Consider the following 13700-nt stretch of genomic DNA (forward strand, 5'->3'; position numbering starts at 1 on the left):
GTGGAAAAGATTCCAACTTGGTTCCCTGCCATCACCAAACACAAAACTGTTGATTTTTCTTTTTTGAGCTTCCAACCCTTGCAACCTTCCAAAAATAAATCAAACCAGCCATCAGGGCACCGAAATAATACTACTACTAATAAGCAGCTTTGCCTAGACTTACATAAACAACACTTCTGAGGTAAACTTTGCCCCAGAGGTCTGAAACACTCTTTTTATGTAACCTGCTTACTAATAATTACTAGACTTGGGTGCATTAACCCTGGAAATAGATTTTAATAACAACCCCTAAAAACAAAAGACATGAAACGACCAAAAAAAAAAAAAAAAAGAATGCACTAACTAGAAAAACACTTGGCAGCCTGCTCCAGACTCAATTGGAAGACACCCCCCTCCCGCCCGGCCTTTGCAAAGGGCCCCCCACCCTCCTACGGGACCCTCCAACAGGCTAAGAGAGTCCGCTCCGGACCCCGCCCTCCCCTGTCCCTGCACCGCCCTCGGCCCTGAGCTCGCCTTCCGCGTGGCTCCACCCCCTTCCGCTTCTCTCCCCACGATTCCAGGAGCTGGGGTCAAATTGTCAGAGCAGGCTGATTTGCATAACCCAATGGCTGTGCGTATGCAAATGAGGCTGGTGGTGGTTGGCTGGAGGTTGGCAGGATAACTCGGGCGAGCGGGGCCTTTGTCCTTCAGTGGCTGTGAGGCAGCTGCCCCGTCGGAGTCGCGGCCCGTGGTGAGGCGAGGGGGCCGGGAGCGGGCGAGCGAGTGGGGCGAGAGGGACAGACGGACGGACGGACCGCGCGGTGGCAGCGGGAGCTGGTGGAAGAGCCTGTGAGGGAGTGCAGAGAGCAGGCGCCCAAGCGCCCACCGTGGCTGGAGCAGTCCGCACGCCGCGCTCTCTCTGAGGGGGATTTGCAGTTGCAATATGACTTTGGAGGAATTCTCGGCTGGAGAGCAGAAGACCGAAAGGTAAGGCGGCCGGAGTCTCTCCCTGAACTCTTTTCGCCCACTGCGTGCACCCCATTGCGGCCCCTCTGGGCAAGGTTTGGCGGGGAGCGACCGGTTAAAAGTTTGCAGAGGGCACCTCCCGTCCGTCTAGCTCCGGGGGCCTTCCCCGAGGCGTCCGTGGACGGAAGGAGCGTGCCCCCAAACCCGGCCGAGCCCTCCAGGCCTTTGCAAAAGGCAGAAGGGACTGTCCCTGCCGGTGCCGCTCCTGCGGCTGGCAGCCTGTGGCTGCGCCCAGCGCCGGGGACTGGCAGCGCCCTCGGGGGAGGGTGGCGGGTGGCCCTCTCGGGGTTTTTCGCAGGCCACCCGGCCTCTGGGCGTGTGAGGGTTCACTGGGGGTGACAGGGCCGGGGGTGGGGAGGGGGGGCTTTGGGTTTGCAGAAAGCGGAGCGGCGCGGTGGCGCACGAACTCGGGAGGGAGAGTCGCGGTGCAGGGCGAAGGGGCGGCGATGGCCCTGAAGGGACCGGGGCTGACGGGACCCCTTTGCTCTCCCTCACGTGTAGGATGGATAAGGTGGGGGATGCCCTCGAGGAAGTGCTCAGCAAAGCCCTGAGTCAGCGCACCATCACCGTCGGTGTGTACGAGGCGGCCAAGCTGCTCAACGTGTAAGTGGGGCCCTCGAGAGTCCCTCGTGGCACCCCCTTCTCTCCCCAGCCCCGTCGGAGGCGACCTCGCCGAGCGCCCCCCCGCCCTGCAGCGCAGCTTCCTGCGGCTTCCCACCTGCCCCACGGGCAGCGGGCAGGACGGGGCCGACCCCGGGACCCGGGCGGGTATTGCGGGCGTCCACGAGGACGGGTGGTGTCTCTGCGCTCACCCGCCCCTCCCGCTGCCCTCAGCGACCCGGATAACGTGGTGCTGTGCCTGCTGGCGGCGGACGAGGACGACGACAGGGATGTGGCTCTGCAGATCCACTTCACCCTGATCCAGGCGTTCTGCTGCGAGAACGACATCAACATCCTGCGCGTCAGCAACCCGGGCCGACTGGCTGAGCTCCTGCTCCTGGAGACCGACGCAAGCCCAGCAGCGAGCGAGGGCGCGGAGCAGCCCCCGGACCTGCACTGCGTCCTGGTGACGGTAAGCGAGAGGGGGGCTGCGGGCCTACTGGAGTGAAGAGTTCTGGAGGGGAGTGAGTGAGGGTTCAGAGTCGCCTGACTGCAGATCTGGAATGAGGGGGAGGGCAAGAGCGTGGCTGCTTTTGCCCCATTAGAGAGTGTGGCTGGACTTTCGGCCGAGATGTGCTAGTTTCATCATCAGGATTTTCTCTGGTACAGAACATGTCTAAGCACGTTGGAGGCTGCCAGCAGCGGAAGAGATCCTTGTGAGTCAGCATTGTCAGCCCAGCTACTCCCTACCTACATCTGCACTACCTCCCGTGACTAATTCCTTTAGTAGGGCAGATTAGATAAAGCCAAATAAATTCCTGGCTCACCCTCATTAAGGAGTCAGCTTCATTCGCCGCCACTCAGAGTTAAAAATAGAAATGGTGTAGGAGACAGACCTTATTAATTCCCTAGAAATACTTGAAGAGGGTAGAGTGGGAATTTTTTCTCTGCAATCTTACATTTTTTTTAATGGGCCTTTTTTCCCTGGTAAAAACCTTTGGTAGATAGAGAACTTGTGTTTTCAGAGGTAATATGATAGCTTTGTCTTTTACATTTTACTCTTTTTGACTGGTCTAGTTAAGTGGCAGCCTAACCATTTTGGTACTCTTGAAAATTACTACTCCTCTCCTGTCTTTGGAGAGGTATAACAGGTGGCATTTCTAGTTAACTGCTATGCAGCTTTCATCCATTGCACACACAGCATGGCAATATTCCTCAGAGTTGTTTTCACTCAGGTCTCTTCCACAGTACAACTTTGGTAGGACAAACCTGTGAATGATAATATCATGCAAAACTAAATAAATATGCTCTCGTGCAAAACTAAATAAATACCATGCATATATATATATATATATATATATATATATATATATATAATGGGTCAGAGGGTTGCATGCATTCAAACTTTGCAGAGTATGGTTTAGTGGAGAATTACCCTTAATGATTTTGCAGGAAACCAACTACCTAGAAGAAAGCTTATTTTTTATGGTTGTAACTGGTCTCTATGTCACACAGCCAAAGTATAGAACGTTCAGGTTGTCTTCCTCTTAAAATGAGTGTAATTATTAGCAAATGCTGATTTTTTTTAAAATGGTGAATTTATTTTTCTCAATTTGTTTCCAGAATCCACATTCATCGCAGTGGAAGGATCCTGCCTTAAGTCAACTTATTTGTTTTTGCCGGGAAAGTCGCTACATGGATCAGTGGGTTCCAGTGATTAATCTCCCCGAACGGTGATGGCATCTGAATGAAAATAACTGAACCAAATTGCACTGAAGTTTTGAAATACCTTTGTAGTTACTCAAGCAGTTACTCCCCACACTGATGCAAGGATTACAGAAACTGATGTCAAGGGGCTGAGTGAGTTCAACTACATGTTCCGAGGGCCCGGAGATAGATGACTTTGCAGATGGAAAGAGGTGAAAATGAAGAAGGAAGCTGTGTTGAAACAAATACAAGTCAAAAGGAACAAAAATTACAAAGAACCACGCAGGAAGGAAAACAAACTATGTATTAATTTAGAATGGTTGAGTTACATTTAAATAAACCAAATGCGCTTTGTTAAAGTTCAAATGTGCGGCAGTAGTTTGGGTATTTTTGGTTTATGTGCCCTCAAATAAAAGAAAAACAGAAAGGGTTGATCCTATTTTAAAACCATATTTTATTGTATTTTGATGAGATGTTAAATTCTCAAAGTTTTATTATAAATTGTACTAAGTTATTTTATGACATGAGAAGTTATTTATGCTATAAATTTTTTGAAACACAATACCTACAATAAACTGGTATGGAATAATTGCATCATTTCTTAATGTGTGCTTTTGTTTCTTTTAACTTGGAATGTATTTTAAATAAGTTTTTTTTATATGGAAAAATTAAAACCCTTATGAAATCATATATATAGTATATGTGTGTATCTCTATATATAGATAGATCTCTGGTGTGTGTGTGTGTGTGTATTTTTTTCCACTTTTAAACATTTGAGCTGGATGTGGCATAGTTTTATTTTTTATTCTTTATTTAACAGACATTTTACTAGGGCCCTACTCTATCTACATGGTGTCAAAAGTCAGAAAACCAAAGGTGATTTAAGAGGAGTTGGGGGTCGCAGTTAGGGAAAAGGTGTTAGAGACTATACTTGCAAAATCTGAGTATAGTTCAGTGATATTAATGTTATAAGAAGACTATATGCAAAATACTAAGGAAGCAGAAAGGTGAAAGTGACCGAAGTTAACCTGCAAGACCAGGGAAGGTTTTATTGGGGAGACAGCAAGTTATGTGGGTCTTAAAACACAAGTGTCACTTCCCCAGCTAGGATGCTGTTGGCAGCGACACTAGTTTGTGCAAAGGTGTGGAGCCCTGAAAGACCAAACCCTGTTCAGGGAACAAAGAGTGATTGTGTGTGCGCCTCTGGTGTAGAAAAGAAAAAGGAGAGATAAGGTTGAAAAAGTAGGTGGGGATTAGGCCCAGACTATGAAGGCCATTCTGTTTCACCCTCAGGCATTTGGGCTTCCTTCTATAAACTTTGGGGATTCAGCAGAGGCCTTCACACAGGGAGTGACGTGATCAGTGTTCTAGGAAGATAACACCGGGGACTGTGAAAGGGGTTATTGGGATAAGAGGCTGTAGGTAATGCCAACCAGGAAGTGACCGTACCAGTCCAAGGCTGTGCATTTTGCAGAACCATATTTAAGGAATAGGGAAGTGGCCTGGCAAAGATTTCTGGTGCCCTTATTCTCTCCAGAGCTGTATGTTTTCCAGCTGAGCATTTCTGCTATGGTTTTGAGGGGTCTGGTTAAGTTAGATGGGGCAGATGGAAGAAGAGAACAAAATAAATGAAAGCCTTCAGCAGAACAATCATCTCTTAGTTGGAACAGTCACTTGATAATTAACTGCAACAATCTCCTGTAGGTATAGCCAAAGAAAGCAAAAATGCTTACTGAGAAGTCTAACATGGCTTTAGTCCACGGGATATTTTTTCTTTTTCTTCTTCTTCTTTTTTTTTTTTTTGCCTATTTGGCAAAGGGCACCCTCAATGGCCCCCCTGCCATCTGTCTCCCATCCTTGTCATGACCACATATAATCAGGGAAAAGCAAAAGTCTGGAGAGAAAAACAAACCAACTAATACTAACAAAAAGCTCCAAGTTTCTGCATTTTAAGAATAACATGAGCCCGTGTGCCCTCCACCTTGCAATTAAGTTTCTCTTTTTCCACATCTTACAGAAATGTGGGTTTTTAGGCCTTGTTTAAGCTCATTGTATTTTCTTTAAGCTGGGGCCTAATCCAAAGCATAACTAGTATTTAATACTTGTTTTCCCAAAAGATTGAGAGCAGTGAGTTTTCAATAGAATTTTCTTGCCTTCCTACTAAGGATTTTCAAGCCTCTTCCTCAGTTGCCTGATTTAAAACCCTTGCAAAGATGAGTAAATTAAAGCAGGAAGCAGGGAAGAGATCGGCAGCGTCGCCTGGTGTTGAAGACCATGGGGAGCAGCCAGTATTAGCCCCTCTGCATCTCGTTCTCCTCCTCTAAAGATGGAGGTAAAATTACCCAGCTTGCAGAATCGTTACCTCTTCTACAAAACTGTATCTTCCCTAAAGGTAAGAGCTAATGTCTGGTTCATAATTGTAGCCCAGGATTTAGCACACTTGTGCTTTAGCAAGCAGTAGGTATTGAATTAGTATTTGTTGACTCAATGAATGATTTAGAAATAATGAATGCAAACTACCTGGCATATAATAAATAAGTGCTCAGTATAGTGTGTCTATTACTAAACTGCAATAGCAATAGGGAAACTAAAAACCATCCATCAGACAGATTTCTCTGATGCCTTAAAACACAGCATAAATATATTTATTTTGAGAAAGGAGTTTAGAGTCTCTATTCTAAATCCATAGTGCTTAGAGGTATGAAGCAATTAATAGTCTACATTCTTCAGAGTGTTTTGTTTCAGGAAGGTCCCAACAATTAATGCAGAACTCTTGTTTTGGGTTTTGCTTTAAGTTTTAACTGTTGTTATTCTTCCCTGACGGAACAGAACGCAAAGTTACCATTGCATTGAAAAACCCAATCATGAAACAGTTGATTGTAAACACGTGTGCAACTACCCAGACAACGTCTCCCTCTAATTGGTGTTAATATTCTTCAGTTGTTGCCTTAAATGCTATGAAAACCTACCTATTGCAAGTAGGTGGAAATGTTACAACAGGAACAAAGCTCTCTTCATCTAACTCAGGTGTGCTGAATGTGGAAAACACCTATTTTTTCCACTGGCACCTTCACCTCAGTGTCATAGACGGCATTGCCTCCTCCTTTTACAATTAACCAAAGCCCTCAGTAAGTTAAACTTCTATACTACAAGGACTCATGAAGGTAACTAATCACCTGTAATACATACATTACTTTCCAAATAAATGAAAAGGGTTCTTTCTAGGAAAGAGCGTTTGTATACTGTCAACTGGAAGCAGTTCCAAAGTTTCTTTTGAGATGCTTTGCTGTAACCCTTGTGAAACCATCGTTTCCTCAAATTGCAACTATAGAGGTTAAATTTTGTTCTTCAATATGTGGTAAGAAGCTGCAAACAGTGTGACACGTGTTTCCTTCAAATGAACAAAACTCCCCATGGCATGATTCATAACACAGGGCCGGTGTCCCTGAAATTGCACTGAATCTTTTTTTTTCTTTTTATGTATTTATGTATGTATGTATGTATTTATTTATTTATTTTAAGTTTATTTATTTATTTTTTCAATATATGAAATTTATTGTCAAATTGGTTTCCATACAACACCCAGTGCTCATCCCAAAAGGTGCCCTCCTCAATACCCGTCACCCACCCTCCCCACCCTCCCACCCCCCATCAACCCTCAGTTTGTTCTCAGTTTTTAAGAGTCTCTTATGCTTTGGCTCTCTTCCACTCTAACCTCTTTTTTTTTTTTTCCTTCCCCTCCCCCATGGGTTTCTGTTAAGTTTCTCAGGATCCACCTAAGAGTGAAAACATATGGTATCTGTCTTTCTCTGTATGGCTTATTTCACTTAGCATCACACTCTCCAGTTCCATCCACGTTGCTACAAAGGGCCATATTTCGTTCTTTCTCATTGCCACATAGTACTCCATTGTGTATATAAACCACAATTTCTTTATCCATTCATCAGTTGATGGACATTTAGGCTCTTTCCATAATTTGGCTATGAGAAAGTTGAGAGTGCTGCTATAAACATTGGGGTACAAGTGCCCCTAAGCTTATTTATTTATTATGAAAGAGAGAGCACCAGCGAGCAGAGGAGGGGCAGAGAGAGAGAATCCTGAGCAGGCTCCATGCTGTCAGCACAGAGCCCGATGCAGGGGGCTCAGACTTACAAGTTGTGAGATCACGACCTGAGTCAAAACCGAGTCGGAAGCTTATCCAATTGGGCCACCCAGACGCCTCTGCTTTTTTTAAAAAAATTTGTTTTAATGTTTATTCATTTCTGAAAGACAAAAGAGAGCACAAGCAGGGGTGGGGCAGAGAGAGAGGGGGACACAGAATTTGAAGCAGGCTCCAGGCTCTGAGCCGTCAGCACAGACCTGGACACAGGGCTTGAACTCACGAACTACTAGATCATGACCTGAGCCGAAGTCGGATGCTTAACTGACTGAGCCACCCAGGCGCCCCTCCTTTTTTTTTCCAACAGTCCTTAGAGAAACATAAGAAACTCTGTGAAAAGGCTGTATCATGAAGACCACCAAGAAATATTTAATGAGTCCTTACTATGGGCAAGGAACTATGCTAGTTATATTGAAGTCTGCAAAAAATCAGCCACATACTCTGGCCCCAAGGAGTTCATAGTCTAATGAAGCAATGAGACATGCACATCAGTAGATATAATCTAAGGTGAAAAGTGCTCAGTATCAGAAGAAAGGCCCGGAGAACTGCTAATGGGATTCAAAAGGTAGAAATCCCTGGAGGGCATGTGGGGATGGCATGGACCAAACTGTAGTAATAAGCTCTTTGATCCGAAGCTAGCACTGTATTTTGCAAACCGCAGAAATTACTTAATTGATTGACTATGGAATATAATTCTGCTAGGGGCTGCAGAGAATACATAGATGTAGCCTATGGGAGGGTTTGCCCTTAAGTTTATAATCAAATAAGAAAATCAAGATCAGCACATTTATTCCTTTAGCACTATTTATTGAAAGGATGTACCTGACACTGTGTTAGGTCCTGGGGCTACAAAAGTGAAAAAGTAAGGTCTCCGCCTTTAGTGGAGATGCCTGACTCCTGCAATTTAGGGTGATAAGTGATGATGAGTAATATTCAAGGCCTGAGTGTTCCTGGGCGAGGAGCATTGCCGGAACAGTGAGACCTGAAGAATCAAGAGCTCGGCCAGGGGACTGTAAAGAACATTTGTTCCAGGAGGGGGAACTGCAGCTCCGAAGGTATGAATTCAAGGCATCTCTGGGGCTAGCTTCTGGGGGGGCAACCATAACAGATAGAGGGTTTACTACATGCTGAGCACTGTTCTAAGAGCTTTACGGTAACACATTAATATTCACAACAACCCGGTGGAAGTAGGTACTATTGTTGCCATTTGGAAAATGAAGAGATATATTTACCTGGAGTCATATTACTGTTAGGAAGTTGCAAATCCAGGATGCAGACCGAGGTAATCTGGGTCTAGAATTCTTATTTTCCAATGATGGGTAATGAAGTAGGAAAGGTGGTAGGAACCAGACCATGAAGGGCCTGTCCTATTAGTCAGCCTTTTTTATTAGGTGATAGCTATTTTAGGGGTGCCTGGCCGGCTCAGTTGGTAGAGCATGTGGACTCTTGATCTTGGTGTCGTGAGTTTGAGCCCCATGGTGGGCATAGAGATTACGTAGTAAAAAGAAAAAAAAAATTTTTAACCACTTAACACTGAGAAAAGAGGCAGTATGCTATCACCAGCATGAAAGGCAAGGAAAAGATGCTATGGCTCACAAAGCCCTAGTGCAAGGTTAGAAACTGCTAGCTAAGAGAAGTTTGGCTTTTAAATGTTTAAAAAAATTTATTTTAAATCAGTTGTCAACATTTAAACATGGAGACATTTTTTAGAAAAATTCTGATTTCCATTGCTATCTGTGGCAACAATTGGCTGGAGTGCAGAGGAGGCTTTTCCCTTTTAAACAAGGATTTCCTGTTTGCCACAGACCTTTCCCCTCCCAATTGTCAACTCAAGCCTGCTTGGACTCACTTAGGCTTCCCTTCCTAATCCTTTTAAGCATGTGGGGTTCACCCTTCACCTCCAACAATTCACATCTCTCAGTCTGGGCCTCAGAACTTTCCTGTATAAAGTGAGGTGTTTGCATTATCAGGATTTCCCAATTGTTCTGATAATAAGACCTATGGGTGTTTGTTAAAAATGCAGCTTCAAAACCCTTCCCAGGAGCTTCAGATTAAGTGCGGCTGAGATAAGGCTCAGAATTTATTTTTTAACAAGCACTTCAGGTAATTCTTATTTTCAGAGAAGTTTGAGAACTCTTGGCGTTCTTCCCGCTGAATTTCAGCAAAACCATTCTACAAGTCTCGGGAGAGTGGGAGAGAAGGAGGGGGAAGCTCTCATTTGATCAGTCTCCAGTCTCCCTGATGCTAACCCACTAGGAGCTAAGGAATATACATTTCTCTGCAAAGGTTGAAGAGATCTTCAGCGAAGTGATAAAACCAGAAATCTTTGCTACTTGTGGATGGAGTTAGAATTTACTAGTTTACTAAGGTGGTTACTGTACAAGTTACAAGAACTCCAAAAGGCGAAAGAGTCTGCAAAACAGAATGGCGCTTAGCACTGCCTTGAACTGGCCTACTGACAGACCTGTTTATTATGTGCTAAACACAACACTGGGCACTTTGGACAAGACAAGGAAGAACCTGATCAGAATGATCAAAACAACCGGTTGTTGATGGAGTAGTGCTTCGTGTCAGACACAAGCTAGGAGCTTGGGAAGTGAATAGAGTTAGTATTTTTATCATATCAATTAGAACTGTCTGGCTTATAACATGCTTACACATTTATTTATTTTATTTTTTTTTCAACGTTTATTTATTTTTGGGACAGAGAGAGACAGAGCATGAACGGGGGAGGGGCAGAGAGAGAGAGGGAGACACAGAATCGGAAACAGGCTCCAGGCTCTGAGCCATCAGCCCAGAGCCTGACGCGGGGCTCGAACTCCCGGACCGCGAGATCGTGACCTGGCTGAAGTCGGACACTTAACCCGCTGGGCCACCCAGGCGCCCCTACGTTTATTGAGTCCTTGCTAAAGCAACTCAGGTTCAGAGAAGTCAAAAGACACTTCCAAAGTCACAAGGCAAGGAAGAAGAATCAGAATTTTACTGTGAACTCATTCCTCTGTATGCTGGAGCTATCTCTTGAAGAGGCCAACCAGACAGCACAGGTTAGCCTGGGGGAGGATGAAACCAATTGGATCTAATCTTTTACTTATCCAGTAAGTAGGACAGAGCCTCAGGAAAACAAAAGGAGACAAAAACCAGGGGAGAATTCTAAGAATTGTTCTCTTTCATCTTAGAACTTCGTCAAGGGAAAAGTGATTTCTGTCCCTAGGTGCTTTAATGCTTTTATGAGTTAGCTTTTATGCTAACTCATTTTCTACAATCAAGCGTCTGAGAAAGAATTTAATATGTACAGAAGCAGCAAACTTTCTTAGTATCACCACTTAACACCTGATTATATCACTGTATTGTAATTGTATTATAATTATCAAAATACTAACTTCACAAGAAATGGCTTACCTGGAGAAGAGCCTTCTGATTTCCTTTTGCTTCCTTGTGTAATTGTTAAGGATTGAGCTGAAAAAAGATAAAGACTAAAAGTGTAGTAGTTAAGACAATGGGCTTTTATAACCAGAAAGACCAGGGCTTGGATCCTTGATTCTCACTAGAACTTGAGAAAGTTAGTGTAACTTCTTTAAGCCTCAATTATTTCTCCTTTAAAATGGGAAAATAAACAAGGCTTATGTCATTGGTTTGTTATGAGGATTAAAGGAATAGTGCATAGAAAACACTTAGATCAGTTCCTGGAAGTACTCGATCTATGCAACCTAATGATAATTACATCCCCCATGAGTAATCTTCTATGTATGTATGTTATGTATGTCTTGTATGTAATTACTCTGTATTTGCAAATTAGAGGGTGATTTAAAGAAAAAAGGAAACCCCCAATAAACCACATAGCCCAACGGAACAGAATATGGAAAGACACCATCTACTTAGGTTATGTTCATTTCAACTAAGCTAGTTTGTCCTCCACTTCTATTAACTGAATTTGGTTCTTTCTTGTTTATTTATCAGAACATTTTCTGTTCAAGATCAAAGGTCACACACATACTGCATGCTAAGTACTGTGCTAGAACTTGCTATATAAACATGATTATGGTACGGTCTCTACCTGCAGTCTAGTAGAGGAAGCTGACACATTTTCAAGTTGGTGTGGTGTCAGGGCAAGTTTGGGCATGTGGTGTGTGTGTGTGTGTGTGTGTGTGTGTGTGTGTGTGTGTGTGTGTTTAGGGTAGTGGTGGTGGTAAGGAAGCTTTCCAGGAAAGAGAGATGCTTGACCTGAGTCTTGAAGCATGATTAATAACTAGTCAGGGGAGAAAGGTGTGGCCCATGAGGGACTCTTGTAGTCTGTGGTATTTACTAGAGGACTAAGTGTTAAGGAAGGGAGTGGAGAAAGGTAGGCTGAAAAGGTAGACAGAGACCAGATCATAGTCTTGTATACCCTTTCAAAGAGCATGGGCTTTGTCCTGCACGTATTGAGAGAATTTTAAGGGTTTTATGTAGAAAAGTAACATGGTTAAATTGGAGTGTTCTAGGGTGCACTCTTCTCAGATGGGTCCAGTTGGCCAGACTACAGGACGCTGGATGGGATTTAAAGGGGATAGCAGTTCATTGCTGTCCATCTTGACTCCCTGCCTCTTCATTCTGTGAATCTTCTTTCTTAGGAGTTCTCCCCACTTCAAGGGTAGATTTGTAATACAGGTCTAGCCAATCCTTCTGACTATGGTGATTGGTTTGGGGATAGACATGTGACTTCAGCTGGGCCAATCAGAAAACTTCCCAAGACATTTCCACTAGAGTAGAGAATCTCTTTCTGGTGTTGGGCTGATGCATGTGTCTGTGTTGCTTAGCAGCAGGCTTGCCTCATAGAGAAGTCTATTCAAGAGGAAAGGTCAGAGATGAAACCTGAAAGCAGAACTCCTGAATCCAGCTCTACTTGAAGTGAGGCCCATAGATTTCCAGTAATGTGCTTAAGCAAGTTTCATTTGCAACTAAAAGTATCATGAACAATGGGTATTGAGGGATTTCTGGAATGTGAGATTCTTAGAGCCCAAACAAGAATAGTCCCAAGTAAGCCAAGATAGTTGGTTACCCCAATGCCAGGGGCAGCCACATAGGCTGGAGTCCAGATGGGAGGCTTTTGCAGTAGTTCAGCAAAAGGGATGATATAGGCCGAATTTGTAGCTGATGAGGAAAATCAGGATGGATTTGTGAAGTATTTGGGAAATGAAATGGGCAAGAATGGGTGATCAGATGTAACAGATGAGGGGAGATTCTTGAATGCCTCTTCAGTTTCCAGGTGTGGCAATTTAGTGATAGTGCTACCAATTAAATTTCAGGAAGGGAGATGGATTTCGACACATCATGTTCCAAGTCCCTGTGTGCTATCTGTTGAAAATGTCCAATAGGGTAGGTAAGTCTGATGCTTGGACAAAAGATGGGTTGGATGTGTAGATTTGGAAATCTTTAGCATATGAATAGCAGTGACAATGGATGGACTTTCCAAGAAGAATGAGTAAAATGGGAAGAGCAGCAATGGGCTAAGGATTGAAATTTGGGACTGAGGGTGGAATTTTAGGAGGCAGAAAAATGAAGAGACAGGAGGGAAAAAGGAGAGTTTGATATCACAGAAGTCAGTGATGCAGAATGGTGAGTTTATGAAAAAGAATGATTCAAGCAGTTGGGTCCTTGAAGCAGAGACTGAAATGCTCCATTGAATTTGGAAATTGGGAGTTCATTGGCCAATTTACTGGGTGAAATCAGTTCCATTACAATAGTGGGAGTAAAAGCAGGATTGCAGCCAATTGAGAAGAAGGGAGGTGGGGCAGAGAAGGCAAAGAAGGCTGATCACTCTTTGGAAAATTTTAATAAAGGAGAGAAGAAGGCAAGGGGCTTTGGGAATAGCTGGAGGGTTTGGACTTGACCTCGAGGTTGCTTCTCAACCTGTGCATCTGATGGAAGATACTCGGATGGGTGTGATGGAGACATTTGAGTGTGAGAAGATAGGAAGTTTGAGAATTCAAGCCAAATGGCCCCAACATTTTGTTTGTTTGATGGGGAAGGCAGAATTGTTTGCCTGGTAGGAAGGTGATAAGTAGGAGGGTTTGAGGAGGGTGATAAGGGTTTGGAATGAAGGAACTAGACAGGTCAAATGAAAGAATTGTGAGACACTATTGGGGACTCAGCAGAGATTAGAAACACTACTGCCAGTTTCTCTCCACTACTTTATTTTCCTCTTACATTCTAATTACCTTTATGAAAACAAAGGCTATGGCAGGACCCTGCT

General features: G+C 44.1%; 1 protein-coding gene across 1 annotated transcript; it reads left to right on the forward strand.

Moving 5' to 3' along the window:
- The first annotated feature begins 667 nt into the window (after window positions 1–667).
- Window positions 668–3906, forward strand: GADD45A (growth arrest and DNA damage inducible alpha). The gene is made up of 4 exons (XM_025930957.2): window positions 668–966; window positions 1507–1608; window positions 1840–2077; window positions 3229–3906. The coding sequence occupies exons 1-4, from the start codon at window positions 923–925 to the stop codon at window positions 3340–3342; spliced, it is 498 nt and encodes a 165-aa protein (XP_025786742.1). The 5' UTR covers window positions 668–922; the 3' UTR covers window positions 3343–3906.
- Window positions 3907–13700: the final 9794 nt, after the last annotated feature.

This window comes from Puma concolor, chromosome C1, assembly GCF_028749965.1.
Source record: "Puma concolor isolate L17-30 chromosome C1, mPumCon1.1.hap2, whole genome shotgun sequence".
Taxonomy (NCBI): Eukaryota; Metazoa; Chordata; class Mammalia; order Carnivora; family Felidae; genus Puma; species Puma concolor.

Coding starts and splice junctions, on each gene's coding strand:
- GADD45A (XM_025930957.2), top strand. CDS start 923: ATGACTTTGGAGGAATTCTCGGCTGGAGAGCAGAAGACCGAAAG. Junction 967..1,506: donor GGAGAGCAGAAGACCGAAAG/GTAAGGCGGCCG, acceptor CCTCACGTGTAG/GATGGATAAGGTGGGGGATG. Junction 1,609..1,839: donor GCGGCCAAGCTGCTCAACGT/GTAAGTGGGGCC, acceptor CGCTGCCCTCAG/CGACCCGGATAACGTGGTGC.